The following is a 14,725-nucleotide window of genomic DNA, read 5'->3' as shown; positions in this document are numbered from 1 at the left end:
AATGCCCGTCTGACTACAGAATGCCCGTCTGACTACAGAATGCCTGTCTGACTACAGAATGCCTGTCTAACTAACTACAGAATGCCTGTCTGACTACAGAATGCCTGTCTGACTACAGAATGCCTGTCTGACTACAGAATGTCTGTCTAACTACAGAATGCCCGTCTGACTACAGAATGCCCGTCTGACTACAGAATGCCCGTCTGACTACAGAATGCCTGTCTGAGTACAGAATGCCTGTCTACAGAATGCCTAGCTCTCCATAGAATGCCGAGGCTTCTACAATAACATCTGTCTTTATACATGGGGAGGATTGGAGTTCTGTGGTAAGAGAGAAAGCCCCCAGCCTGGCCAGATAACGGACGCACGGCACATACAAAATTAGACAAATGCAGTCAGAGGAAAGCATTTCCCCCAACCCAATCCCTGAGTTCCCATTGGAAGATTTTAATAAATGCACCATGTGTACCACATGGAAAGCATCTATACGGTGGCCTGGTAATGGCAGGTAAATGAATGAACTGACTGTTCTCAAGTGTATTCTCCTAATTCTTTGCCACTCCTAATCCAGCAGTTTAGAAGCACTCTTAGGAACCAGAACAGTGAACTCCAACTCCCCGCTCAGCCGTCCTCAGAACACTGGTAGATGTTACGGGAGGGGACAGAAGTCCATGGGCCCTGGCGGAAGGCAGCCAGGGAAAAGACTGGCTTGCCATGATGTCCGGGATCACACAAAACCCCTGGGGAGGGGAGGTGCTGGACTGGCATTGGCTCTCGGGACATGCTGTCAAGCTGGTACACGCCATGTCACATAACACTTTGCATCCCAACACTGCCTAGACTCTCTCACACTTGATAAATTACAGGCAAATGTTTGAGGGATTGTTAAATTACATGTATTCATTCATTCTGTGTATGAGGTGGAGGGGCACATTGCCACAGCACACATATGGTGGTCAGAGGAAATGTAAGGTGGACTCAGTTCTCTCCTTCCACTTGAGTGAACAGGACTCAAGTCCTAGAGGCTACATGGCAAACACCCGTTGAGCAATCTTGCTGACCCTAGGCAAATGTCTTTTCCAGAAAGGACAACCGTCTAGAACTCTGTCTCACCTGGCCCTTGAACAGAATTTCTGAGACCGGGCAGACAATGCAGGCTGTTCCCGAGCCAAACATCTCCTTCACTCTGTTCCCCTCCAGGGCAGTGGTCAGGTCATCCATGGTGAGGTACCTCTCCGACACCTTAAATTCACCCTGTTTGGAATATTAAAAAGCCAAGACAATGTTTATCTTTCGACGTTTTTCTGGCTGGACTTGGATAGTGTCACAATAACCCTCTGGGGGAAAGTGGGAAAGGATAGACCCTGTCACTGGTGATGACAAGAGATGTTGAGCAACCTATTTCAAGGTCACGGCTTTCACAAACGAAGGATGGGATGGTTGCCATGGGATGCCTTGCATGTTTCCACACTTGCCCACCTAAAACTTGTGCTGCTATCATGAATAAAGTCTAACAAATAGACTCCTTCTAAGTGCTACTTAATACATATTCCACGTGTTTTGTGGTGAATGTATCTCAGTCCACTGTTAACAATGATTGCTAACATTTATCAGTACCCACCCACAGACCAAGGTCTTAAACACTAAAGGCAGGTTTTACCTTTTTCTATTTTGCAGATGAAGAGGCTAAAGCTCCAGGTTGAGGGGTTTCTCCCTGGACCAAACAGCTAGTAAATGGTAGGAACTAGATTTCAATCAAGACGAATCTGACACCAAATTTGGTTCTCTTTGTACTGTCTTATTGAGTAAAGAATTCATAGACTTGGTTCGTATAGCTAAAATATTATTTTTGAAAACGGCACCTACATTTGGACTTTATATGAGAAATTACATTGTGCATATGTCTTCCTAAGTTCACCAACATCTAATTTTATCACAATGGTCCTCTCCTTTACCTTTCAGCATCAACTAAGGTTAAGTTTCACCACTGAATTATTGATATAACCCCATCACCTTCTGCCATAATGTTGGAATATCTTATCTGCTCAAGGACGAAAAACCAGAAAAAGAAAATCAAGTATGTTCAAACTATTTGTTTAAAACTCATTTTTAATCTTTTGACGCTCCTGGTTTTATCTTAGTGATTAAAGCTCAAAATTTCCCATGCCTGGCAAACCTTTACTCTCAGCACTAGGGAGGCAGAGGCAGGAGGATTGCTGTGAGATCAAGGCCAGCCTGGGACGGTCTACATAGCGAGTTCCAGGCTAGCTAGGGCTACATAGCGAGGCTGTCTTAAATTAAAAAGTTCAAAATTTCTCAACAGGATATTGGAATTAGGCGCAACAAAGAATGGATGGGCCTAAGAGAAAGTTAGACCAGTGAGGCTGTAGAGAGGGCTCAGCAGTTTAGAGTGTGCACTGGTCTGCAGAGGATGCCCGTGTGGTTCCCAGCACACACGCTCACAATCACCTACAACTCCAGTTCCAGAGGGACCCGATGCCTCTGGCCTCCATGGGCTTTGCGCTCACAATGCATATCCCCCTCCAAATTATATACATGTTTTTTTTTTAAGTAATAAAAATAAAGCTGAAAAAGAAGTGTTTTTTCAAACCCATAATACCTAAGAGTGAAAACCAAAGCTTTGGGCCAAATTCAGGCTATTAGAATGGAAGGACAGGAAAATATTTCTGTACTAGAAATGGAGCTCTTCTAAGGTTCCATCTCTCTACCATTGTGACCTTGGATTCAAAGCTAAATAAAGGGTTAAACCAGAGTTCCAGAAAATCAGCAAACATGGAAAGCTATGTGTTCTAGAGGAAACAACCTCTCTCTTGCTGCTTAAGCTCATCCTTATCTTTGGACAATTTCCCATCTGGCCCCCGAGGCCTCCTGGCATTTTATGTTTTAAAATAGCTTTGAAAGTAAATTGCAGCTAAGGAGTCAAGAAAAGCTCCCCTCCTTCACAACCTCTCTTTCTTGCCAGGACATCATTAGTGTAGAAAGCGCTTGTGTTTGCAGTCTGTCAACAGGCCTTTGCTACTGGGTTGATTCTTTTTCTTAAAACAAAAGTTCGAAACTACATCTTTCCAACTGCAAACACACTCAGGACAGGACAGGACAAGCTGTTTGAAATTACAACAACAGTTTGCAAATGTCATGCCCAACGCTGCAGCCAGCAGGCGGCAGCTGGGTTTCATCTACTCCAGGTTTGGTGGGATTATTTACAACTTATTTCCTCTGTTTCCAAAGTCTTTTTGTCCAGAGATACTGTTGGTACCCTCCTAGGTAGCACGTGTCTCTCACAACCCATGCCAGCCAAATAACTCCCCTTTCACCCATCTTGAAATGCACTAACGCTCCTGCCCATGTCGCGTGCATTTCAAAGTCCACTGCAAACAATTTTGTTTGCTTTGAGTGTTTTAATTTTAAAATAAGCATGCACGTAAATTTGAGATGACAGAGGACAGTGTAAGGAGAAAAAGCAGCCAAACCAAGGCTACATTGACATTAATGTGTCAAGAAATGTTTGTGGTTCCTACCAGAACCTCGGGGCACATGGGAGTAAACACAAGAAAGAAAGGCTGTGCCGTCCTTCTAAGGTAGAAAGTGCTCACAGACGAAGTGAATGGACCGGGTACATTTAGGTTGGTAGAAAACACACGGTACAGAGCTGGAAAGATGGCTCAGCACTTAAGAGCCATGTCTGCTCTTGCAGAGGACCCGGGTTCGAGTCTCAGCACCCATGTGGTTCCTAACAATCATCTGTAACTCCAGTTCCAGGGGATCTCATGCCGCCTTCTGACCTCCTCGGCACTGCATGACACAGGTGCACCACATACAAGCAGGTAACACACTCACACACATAAAAATAATAAATATTAAAAACGAAAACACAGCTCAGAGAGACCGGCAGGAGACTTTCTCCACTCTTCACTAAGACATCTCGTTCAACTGGTTTCTCTCCGTGTTCTCCATAAAACGTGCTTATTTGATAGCTTTGCCAACACAGGCTTTCTGGAGAGTTCTTTTTACTCAAGATTAAGATGTAAAGACTAGATAAGCATTGCTGGGACCACAGGCTATGATGTCACCAGGAAGGCAGGAGAGTGATGATTACTTTCTGTGTCAGGCTAATGTTTGCTGCTCAGGGCAAAGGCACGCACCCACTTGCATGTCAGCTCCAGGATGCTCTGCCTCGTCACTCCGGGGAGGATGATGCCATCTAGCGGAGGAGTCGCTAGCTCTTCTTCTGTAAGGAGAAACAAGAACGCTCTAAATTCCCACTCTATGAGACCTGCCATAGGAACAGTCATCTTTTAAAACCATTTCTCACAACCTGGCTAATAACAAGCATACAGATCATTTTATTCTCCTACGTCACGAGGTTTCTCCAGTGTCTGCACTGAACTCACACTTCAGGCAGGACCCTTATCTTAAACCATAACAAACGGGGTCAGAGAGACGGCTCGGCAGTTAAGAGCGTATTGCTCTTGCGGAAGACCTGGGTTCTGTTCACGGTATGGCATCAAGCAGCTCACAACCACCTGTTAACTCCAGCAACAGGGATATGATGCCCTCTCCCGGCCTTTGTGGTAGCCTGCACTCACATGCACAAACCCCATAATTAAAAATAAATTTAAGTCAGGTGTGGTGGCACACACCTTTGATCCCAGCACTCAGGAGGCAGAGGCAGGTGGACCTGTGAGATTGAGACCAGCCTGGTCTACATAGAAAGTTCCAGGCCATCTGGAGCTACTGGGAGACCCCATCTCTAAAAGACCCCAATAAAGCCAGGCATGGTAGTGTACACCTTTAATCCCAGCACTTGGGAGGCCGAGGCAGGCAGATGTCTGTGAGTTCCAGGTCAGCTGGGGCTACAGGGAGACCTTGTCAAAAAAAAAAAAAAGACCCAAATAAATATAAAATTAGAAAATAAGAAAAACAGAAGGAGAATGGACAGCAGGATGGCTCAGTGAGTAAAAGTGTTTGCTACTAAGCATATGATGACTTTAGTTGAATTCCCCAGAACCCACATGATGGAAGGAGAGGGCAGACTCCCACAAGGTGTCCTCGGGCCTCCACATACATGCATACCCATCCACCCCATCATACACACAATAAATAAATAAATAATGTTCCTTTTACCCTTACACAATAAAGTGACAAAATATTTTTGCACTGAAAGAGTTTGGGGTTGGAGAGATGACTCAGTGGTTAAGAACACTGGATGTTCTTACAGAAGACCCGGGTTCAAATCCCAGCACCCACATGGCAGCTAACAGCTGTCTATAACTCCAGTTCCAGGGGATCCGACAGCCTCTTCTGTCCTCCACAGGCATTGCACGACACGGGTGCTCTTGCCTACATGCAGACAATACATGCATACACATAAAATAATAAAATATTTTTTTTAAAGAGTAAGAATTATGGAATAGTCTTCAGGAGAAATGTCCGCAAGTGAATGTTGTCCCTTATCAGATAAAAGCTCCTGGGCATTTAGAACAACATACATAAGATCTTACTTAGGACACGCGCTAGCACCACACCTAAGAATTCTATGGAGAAGCCCAGTCCATCAGAAGTGGGTAGCCTGGGCCAGGGAGACATCAGTAGTAAGCATTTCTAAGGGCCTGAGTTCAGATCCCCTGCCTCCACAAAAACACCCAGCACAAACACCCAGCACAGTGGCTCTCACCAGCGCTGCAACGACAGGCTTGCTGGCCTAACTAGTCCAGATGAATCACTGAGCTCCAGGCTCAGGAAGGCCTTGTGTCTTAAGGCAGAAAGCAACGGAGGAAGATACCCAACCTCGACCTCTGGCTTCCATATGATATGCACATATGTGTATTCACACACATATGAAGATGCACCCACACCTACGTGCACACACACGCACACACACGGGGACCCTTCGTGGTGCTGCTTCCACACCACCCACTTCTGACTTTCAAGCCAGGGCAGGCTATCAGCATGAGTGATGGAGATGCAGAGTTCTCCCTCAGAGATCTGAATGTAATGGGCTCAAGGTAAGCTGGAGCACGCACATTGCCGAAGAGAGGAAAGAAATCCAAAACAACGCCAAAGCTGGATTCCTGGTCTACCACAAGAAAATCCCGGCAAATTACCCACCATAAAGGTTGGGCATGAAGATCCATGTGTAAGCACCTCATGGCCCCTCCACTGCACGAGCTCTTATTAAATGTCATCTTCAGTGGGTTGGGAATGAGCTCAGCTGGTAAAGTGCTTGCCTAATGTGTGATGTCCTGGGTTCGATGGCATAAATCCAGATGTAGGCTTACAGCTGTAATCTCAGCACTAGGGAGGTGCAGGCAGGAGTATTAGGAGTTCAAGGTCATCCTTGACTAACATAGTGAGTTTGAGCCAACTTGGGTTATGTGAGACCCTGCGTCAAAAAGAACTGTCATTGGTATTCAACATCCCCACCTCTGGCCTTTAGGAACCTAGATCCACACAAGCCTTAAATCATCATCTTATAAAGATGCTGTGTTTGTGACTTACTGACTGTTGGCAGAGGAATTCACAAACATGCTGAAAAGGACGACTAGGTCCAAGAAGCTGTGTACTGGTATCTTGGCGCTCCCACAGGCCTTTTAGTAAAACAACCAAGAACTTTAGAACTCACCTAGTTCAATCCTTATTTTACAGAAGAAAGAAATGTAAGCAGTTTTCCCAGGCTGAGGACACCGAGAAAAAGCCAGGACAACAACTCAAGTGTCCTGCACTCTTGGCCTGTAGTTAGAGTTCCACAAAGGTTATGAGAGATCCGCCTACCTGTGTATGCTCGCACATGTCTGGTTCAGAGTGGCACACGATAAGTATTTGCGAATTTAAAAATGAATGAATGGATGCTCTCTGCTAGGATACAGCAGTTTGGTGTTTGGGGAATTATTTATTTTCTGAAAATAATCTGTTGAAAATAGCTTTTTGGAAAGAAGAAATTGGTGCTTGGCAATGTTCCTGGGGCTACGTTTTGTTATTTGAGAAGTGCTGATGATCTCAAAATAATCGTGTTTTGTGATAGCTAGTTAGCTAGACAGAGAAGTGCATGCATGGATCTACGTACGTATAGAGTTTTCATACATGCAAGCTTGTAGTCTCTCCCCCCCAAACGAACCTTTCCTATAGTTAGCTAAGCTCTAAGATGAAGTTAAATGGAAACAGCAGCCTCCACATGTTGTTTTGAGAAATGAATTTAAGATGCCAATTGTACCCACCAGCCTGAGGTCACAAAACCACATCTGTTCCTCTGTTTCCAGACAGAGCTGATGACATGGCAACATTTGGGTGAGAGATATTCATCTTTCTCTGCAACCACAAACATGCTCCCGGGGACCTGGAGCAAGTTCCAGAACGCGAAACAGAAGCTACAAGCACAGCTTGTCTTTGACGATACAATCATTTTCATGAGGAGGGGAATTTAAGTCATGGTAGAGGGGTCCAGAGTCAAGTCCAGTGCAAAGCAGGAAGGTCCATCTGCACAGTGCCTGAACACCACCCACACTGACTCAGCACATACATACTGGGTGTTTACTGTCCTGAACTCTGTGAACCAAACCATTTTGACTCCTGACTCACTCTCCAACAGGGAGAGGTACACAAGGATTTTGTTAAGCACTGTGTTAGCTTATGGGGGAGACAGGAGTGTCAAACAATATGTTACTTATGAAGAGATAAAAAGGAGAACCCAAGAGGGTCACGGGAAAGGAGCCTTTATTGTTTTTTATCCATGTGTATGTGTGTATGAATGTGTGAATGTATGCCTCATGTGCGCAGTGCCTGTGGAGGCCAGGAGAGGGCATAAGATCCTTTGGAACTGGAGTTACAGGCAGTCCTGAGCCACCCAACATGGTGCTGGGACCGAACGCCCCAGTCCATTAGAAGGGCGTGAAGTGCCCTTAACAGCTGAGCCTTCTCTCCGGCTATGAAGGAAGAGCCTTTTGATGAAGGACTCAAGGAAATCAATACTGAGTAGACGTGGTAAAAGCTCACCATACAGACAGCTGAGGAAGGGGCTCCATGGACAGTGGGTGTAAAAGTCTGATGTAGTCAAGAAGCTTTGTTAGGGAGGCTGAACAACAGCACTAGTCACTGCCTAACACCTTCCCAAGTGTCACTCAACCACATGGACTGGATCCTCTTTTCCACATCTCTCCAGGCTTCAAGACATGGTAAAATGATTTGTTCAGAAGCTGGAGAGATGGCTCAGTGGCTAAGAGCACTGGCTGCTCTTGCAGAGGACCTGGGTTTGGTTCCCAGCACCCACATGGCAGCTAACAACCATCCATAACTCTAGTTCCAAGGGATCTAATGCCCTTTTCTGACCTCCATGGGCTTTGCATGACACAAGTGCACTTACATACAAGCAGGCAAAACATTCATATATATAAAATAAAAGTAGGTAAATTTAAAAAAAAAAAAAAAGAGCTTCCTTTACATTTTTGATTATGAGTATGTGTGTGTGCATGTGTGTGGATTTGTACACAGGGTATGTGCAGGTACCTATAGAGGCCAGACTAGGGCTTCAGATCCCCTAGAGCTGAGGTTATAGTCACCTGACATGGGTGCTGAGAACCAAACCCTCATCCTGGGGAAGAGCGGTAAGCACTCTTAACTGCTGAGCCATCTCTCCAGCCCTTGTTTTTGGCCTGTTGGGTACATGCCTAATTGAAGGAGCACACTGACACTAAGACTTCTTGAGTAAAAGTTACAAAACAGTGACTCTTGAGGCCTTACATATTTTGCAAGAGGCAGGGACAACCCACTCATTTTTATTCTGACCTTTCCTCAAAGACATGCAGGAATATTCCATGACTTTCATTTGGATAAGGAACAAGTTTTCAGCAGGACCATTTCTGGCTACATCGTGTAGCTATGATTCAGTATACGCCCTTGACGTCTCCCATAAATAATTGCCGGTGTCATTTCTGAATGATGTCCCTGTTTTCGTTGGGGGTTGTGGGTGGGAAGGAACAGGGCTAGAAGGAAGCAAGGAGAACGAACGAGATCCATCGAGTGTCTTGAGCACAGGGGTCGACAATGGCCACCTTTCTGTTAGCATCACTTTAGAGGTATGTTTATATAATAACTCCAAGTTTGAAAGCCCAAAAATTCCAGCATAAATTTGGTGTTCTTACAGTGCCAAGCACAAACAGCAGGAGGGGAGGAAAGGGCTTCCAGGGCACCCAGCTCCGCCTACGCCAAGGGCTGAGGGAGCCTCTCCCGCAGACTTGCGTGGGGCCAACTCAGGGCAGGGTGTGCACACGGCTTTGGCTGTTTACTCTCCAAAGGACGGAACGTAAGGCTCACTTGAGACAAAACCAGTACACAGGGCTGCACTGAGCACCATCTCATTCACCTCCTTCCTCCTTTAGAGCTAAGCGACATAGGCACGACAGAGCTACTGCAGAATCAACAGCTTCCAAACGTTCATTGAAACCAACGCAGAGAGCATCTGGCTGGAAACTGTGTGTGCGTGTGTGTGCGTGTGTGTGTGTGTGTGTGTGTGTGTGTGTCTGTGTGTCTGTGTGTCTGTGTGTGTCTGTATGTCTGTGTGTCTGTGTCTGTGGTCTGTGTCTGTGGTCTGTGTCTGTCTGTATTATATGCACATGGTTGCACAGGTACACACACACACACACACACACACACACACACACACACACAGAGGTCAGGGGACATCAGATGTCTTTATTGCGCTCCTGAGTTTTTGAGACAGGGACTTTCACTGAACCTGTAGCTTAGTCTTTTGCGTAGGTTGGCTGGCCAGTGAGTTCCCAGGATCCAGGAGCTCACCTCAGCCCTCAGCACTGGGGTTACAAGCACACACAGCTAACATATGCTTTTCATTTTGAATGTTGAGTCACTTACTGTGAAATTAACAGCCGAAGACCATAAACCGGCCTGAAAACGGGTTTCTCAATTCTGTACCCCCATCAAAACCCCAACGGTAAATGTACAGCCACTTTGGCCTCTTACCTTAACACTATATAAACTGTCCACATTTCACTGAACCCTGTCAACTCTGACAATATAAAATAATAATATAACAAAGACAGCAAGCATTCAGGATACTAAAGACAATACTGAATTTCAAGCCAAGCATAAGTGGCACACACTTGTAATCCCAGCACCACAAGACTGAGGGGTAGAGAATTCCTGACAGCTCAGGATCAGAGTAGGACCCTGTCTCAAAACACAAATTACCTCCAACCATGTATGGCACACCCCTGTAACCCCAACACTCAGGAGGTAAGACAGGAAGATAAGTTCAAGGCCAGCCTCAGCTGCATAGTGAGTTCAAGGCTATCCTGGGCTACATGAGAACCTATCTCAAAAAACAAAAAACAAAAGTATTTCTGTAGTCTACAAGTAATCACGATCTTTAAGGATCTATTGGAAATCTCTAGGAACGATGATTTATCTTTAATAGTATGGTTTTACTTTTATTGCGTTATGTTATTTATTTATTTATGATGCATATGTGTGTAGGTACACACTCATGCCAGGGCATTTGTGTGGAGGTCAGAGGACAACTTTGGGGGCTTACTTTGCTCTGGGTTCTATTTTCAGCACCACAATGAAACCAAAACACAAAATACAGGGTATTAAAGCTGGACCTGGTGATGTATGCCTATAATCCCAGCTACTCAGGAGGTTGAAAAGGTGTAACTCCACAGACTGTCCAGGAGCAAAAGGAATCAGCCTATACTCTCGCCTCATTCAATACATGTTATTTATATTTCAGTGTTACGATTATTATAGTAAGTCAAGGTCAGTCTAGGGTACACAGTGAGTCCAAGCTTACCTGGGCAACTTACCTGAGATCCTCAAAATGAAAAGTAAAAAAAAGGCTGGGGATGTGTTCAGAAGTGTTTGCCTAGTGTGGGAGGCCCTGGGTTCAATTCCCAGTTCTGTACACTGGAAACCAGGCAGGCCAGAGCCCTACACACCCCACTGCAGAAGCTGAGTGGCTCTGGCTGCTGGGCCGAGCTACCTATGCCCGGGCTGACATCTAACTGGGATCTCCCTAGCTCCATGGAAACAGGAGAAAGAAGAGATTACCTCCATCTTCGTTTATCCAATAGAGAAAGAGGTTCATGGTGCCCACTTCCGTGATCTGGTTGTCCTTCCCGTACAGCCACAGGACCTGTTGGCAGCCATGGGCCATTGCCTCACACTGTGCCAAGAGAGATGAGCCATAATTCCTAGCGAGGAAAAAGAACATGATGAGCATCTGTCAGCCACACCCACCGCCCACTCTAAAATTCAAGTCCTTTAATTTTCATTTTTATTCATTTATTTATTTATTTTGTGTGTATGTGTGAAAGTATGTGTGTCCCAGCGTGTGCAGCAGGTCACAGGATAAATCATGAGAGTCAGTTCTCTCCTGCCATCCTGTGGGATACCGGCATGGAACTCTGGTCATCAGGCTTTCTACCCACTGAGCTAGGCCTCAAGTCTTCATTCACACACACACACACACACGCACGCACACACACACACACACACAGAGCTTATCCTGTTAAGACATCTACTTTCTCTCTCCATAACATTAAGGGATACCCACTGGAGAACCTAGAAATGCCAAAGTAACTTGCACACTATAAAAACAACTTTTATTTTGAATCCTGACACACGCCCTTAGTCCCAGCTACCCTGGGAGGCTGATGCATGAGGACTTTGTTAACTTTGTTAAGTTCAAGGTCACCCAGGGCTACAGAGTGAATTCAAGGGCAGTCTGAGAACTTGGTGAGACCCTGTCTCAAAACAAAAAAAGGTTGGGAATGGAGGTAGTCAGCGGAGAGCGCTGCTTAATGTGCACACAGCCAGAGGCTCAATTCCTAGGACCATAAACATTTAAATAGAGAATTATGACCTTTTCCCAGGCTGGTTACATGAGATATGAGGGATCCCAGTGAGGCACACATTCACTAGGGTAAGAACAGTACTTTACAGTGAGCAATATGGCTAAGCTGTGGTATCCAGCAGATTGCAGGCTATGAAACGCATTTTATACTTGGGATGTTGTGCTTTTAAATGGGTTTATCAAATTATAACTCTGCAAAATGTCCAGGAGTCTGCACTCTCATCTCTTTCAATTCATGTTATTTATATTTCAGTGTTACTATTATTTTGTGTTGTCATTGAAACAAGGTCTCACATAGCAGGCTGGCCTCAACTCAATGTGTTAGCCATCACATCACATGGATGGCCTCGAACCACTAATTCTCCTTCTGTTCCCCAAGTGCTATGTAGGACTTGCAGGCATGTGCCACAACACCCAACATTCACCACTTTAAAAAAATTGATTTAATTTTTAAAAAATTTATGTGCATGCATGTTTATCTATGTATATAAACATGCTACCTGTGTAGAGGTCACAAGAGAACATTGAATCCCCTGGAGCTGGAGTTAGAGGTGGTTGTGAGTCACCCCTCATGGGTGCTGGAAACCAAACTGGGGGGTCTTCTGCAAGAGGAGCCAGCGCTCTTAACCACTGAGCCATCTCTCCAGCCCCAACATTACTTTTTCTAAGTAAAAAAAATATGGTGATGGCTGGTGATGTAAGTCAGTGGTAGAGCATCTTTCCAGGCATGTGTGAAGCCCTGTATCCCCAACACCACCAAAAAAAAAAAAAACAAAAAAGGGAAAAGAGAAAATTATTTTTTAAAAAGCCACATTTTTCTATACACAAGACCCCAGGTAAGTCTGTCTCCCCAACTGCTCTTTAATATTCATTATTATATGATTTTGAAGAATGAATGGTCTCAAAATAAAATCAAACTTGGCTAAGGAATACTTAGCTTTGTCTCTTCTGTGTGAACCTCGGCCCACACACTGGTTGAGGCCGCAACAAGATGGCTCAGTGGGTAAAGGCACTTGCTGCCAAGCCTGACGACCTGACTTCAATCCTTGAGACTCCCATGAAGGAAGGAGAGACTTGAGCACCACAAGTTGTCCTCGACCTCCACAAGTGGATCATGGCACTTGTACACACAAATACATGAATGTAAAATAAATAAATGTCAAAAAAACCCATAAAACTCTGCCCTAATTAATCAGCAGAAGACAGAGAAAGGAAACAGAGTTTGAGAACTAATAAAACTCAGATTTAGATATGGGTTATTGGGTAAATCACTTCTTAAGCTAAGTGTCTCTATCCTCAAAATGCCCCAGTCTCTGAGATCATCAAAGGCAAAGCCACACCGACCGTGTCCACCCCTCTTTAATGCCACACCCACCCATGTCCACCCCTCTTTAATGCCACACCCACCCGTGTCCACCCCTCTTTAATGCTTTGCTTTCTCCAGTTGTTCAGAGGCTTCAAGTGAGAGCCCACAGCATCCTATTTTATTATTAGCTGATATGTAACAGTGGCAAGTATTGCTGGACTACTAACCCATTTTAACAAATAAAATGGTCTGATATTACACACAATGCTTTTAACTTCACCATATACTTAATGCCTGGTATTAACGTCTTAACCAGACACAGGGGGCAGGTGGAAGGTCCTTTCTCCCACATGTTCTCACCCTAATCCTCAGAGCTTATGAGAACACCACCTCACATGCCAAGATGTGATTCATGACTTAACACAGGTCAATGACCAGGGGCCCAGGGACAACCTTGTACTTGAGGTGGGTGACATACCCACATTTCCCCACAGGATGCCTGGAAGCAACTTACAGTGAAAAATAAGCTAATCAACTTTTAAACAGATATTGGGACCACAAATTCCATGTGGTCAGGCCCAACACACGGACAGATGGAAAAGCAAGCAGTGACCAGCTGTACTCATGATGGGGGCAGGAGAGGTGAACGGGGTGCTTTCACACTCTGTAGTACGAAGACACATGACAATAGTGTGTTCTGAGTTCGTCCTTCCAGCACCTCCCCAGTCCAGAGTACTCAACATTTCAAGAAGTGACTGAGTCCCAAGGTACAGAGAAAGAGAGAGGAGGAAAAGGGACCATAGTTAGAGAGGCACAGACATCACAGGTCTCAGGAAGGTGGCTAAGCACCTAACCAGAGGGCCGATACTGAGCTCCAGATAAGGAGCTGCCTCTGTGGTGGCCCTCCAGTGCTGCCTGTGGATGATAGAGATGAAAGACGAGGCATGATGTGAGGAGCTATGCGGCTGCCTTCAGATCACCGGCTCTGCGAATTAAGTGCCACTTGATGATGCAACTCCCGTCTCTGCTCACTGGCACCATGAACTCTGACATTCCAATAACATAAATAAATAAGCACTTATCCTATCTGCCCTTTTTTAAAGACTTATTTTTATTCATGTGTGTCTTTGTGAGTGTGTGCCATGTGTACAGATGCCCTCAGGGGCCATCAGATCCCCTGGAGCTGGAGTTCCAGGTGGTTGTGAGCTGTCATGTGGGTGCTGGGAACTGAACTCAGGTCCTCTGCAAGAAAAGTCAGTGCTCTTAACCACTAAGCCATCTCTCCAGCCCCAACTTACCTTTTTTCAAAAAAAAATTATTTTAAATTTTTATATGTAGCAGTATTTTCCTTTATCTATATAAGTGTACTATGTGGGTGCAGTACCTGTGGAGGCCAGAAGAGGGTGTCAGATTCCCTGGAACTGGAGTTACTGATGGTTGTTAACTGCCATGTGGGTGCTGGGAACTGAACCATGATCCTCTGCAAGAGCAGCCAGTGCTCTTAACCGCTGAGCATCTTCCAGCTATCACCACCC

The 14,725-nt window shown here is 45.2% G+C and overlaps 1 protein-coding gene across 14 annotated transcripts in view; it reads right to left on the bottom strand.

Moving 5' to 3' along the window:
* Nucleotides 1-14,725, bottom strand: part of Bcat1 (branched chain amino acid transaminase 1) — a 126,844-nt gene that overhangs the window by 51,608 nt on the left and 60,511 nt on the right. For all 14 annotated transcript variants that reach the window (XM_029564962.1, XM_029564966.1, XM_029564967.1 and 11 more), the window contains 3 exons: nt 11,080-11,222; nt 4,164-4,249; nt 1,114-1,254 (listed from right to left, as the gene is read on the bottom strand). In XM_029564962.1, the coding sequence (XP_029420822.1) occupies nt 1,114-1,254; nt 4,164-4,249; nt 11,080-11,222 (370 nt within the window). The remainder of the gene's footprint in view (nt 1-1,113; nt 1,255-4,163; nt 4,250-11,079; nt 11,223-14,725) is intronic.

The sequence above is a fragment of the Nannospalax galili genome, unplaced genomic scaffold (genome assembly GCF_000622305.1).
Source record: "Nannospalax galili isolate Female #2095 unplaced genomic scaffold, S.galili_v1.0 scaffold917, whole genome shotgun sequence".
NCBI lineage: Eukaryota > Metazoa > Chordata > Mammalia > Rodentia > Spalacidae > Nannospalax > Nannospalax galili.
This window is presented reverse-complemented; position numbering and strand designations above follow the sequence as displayed.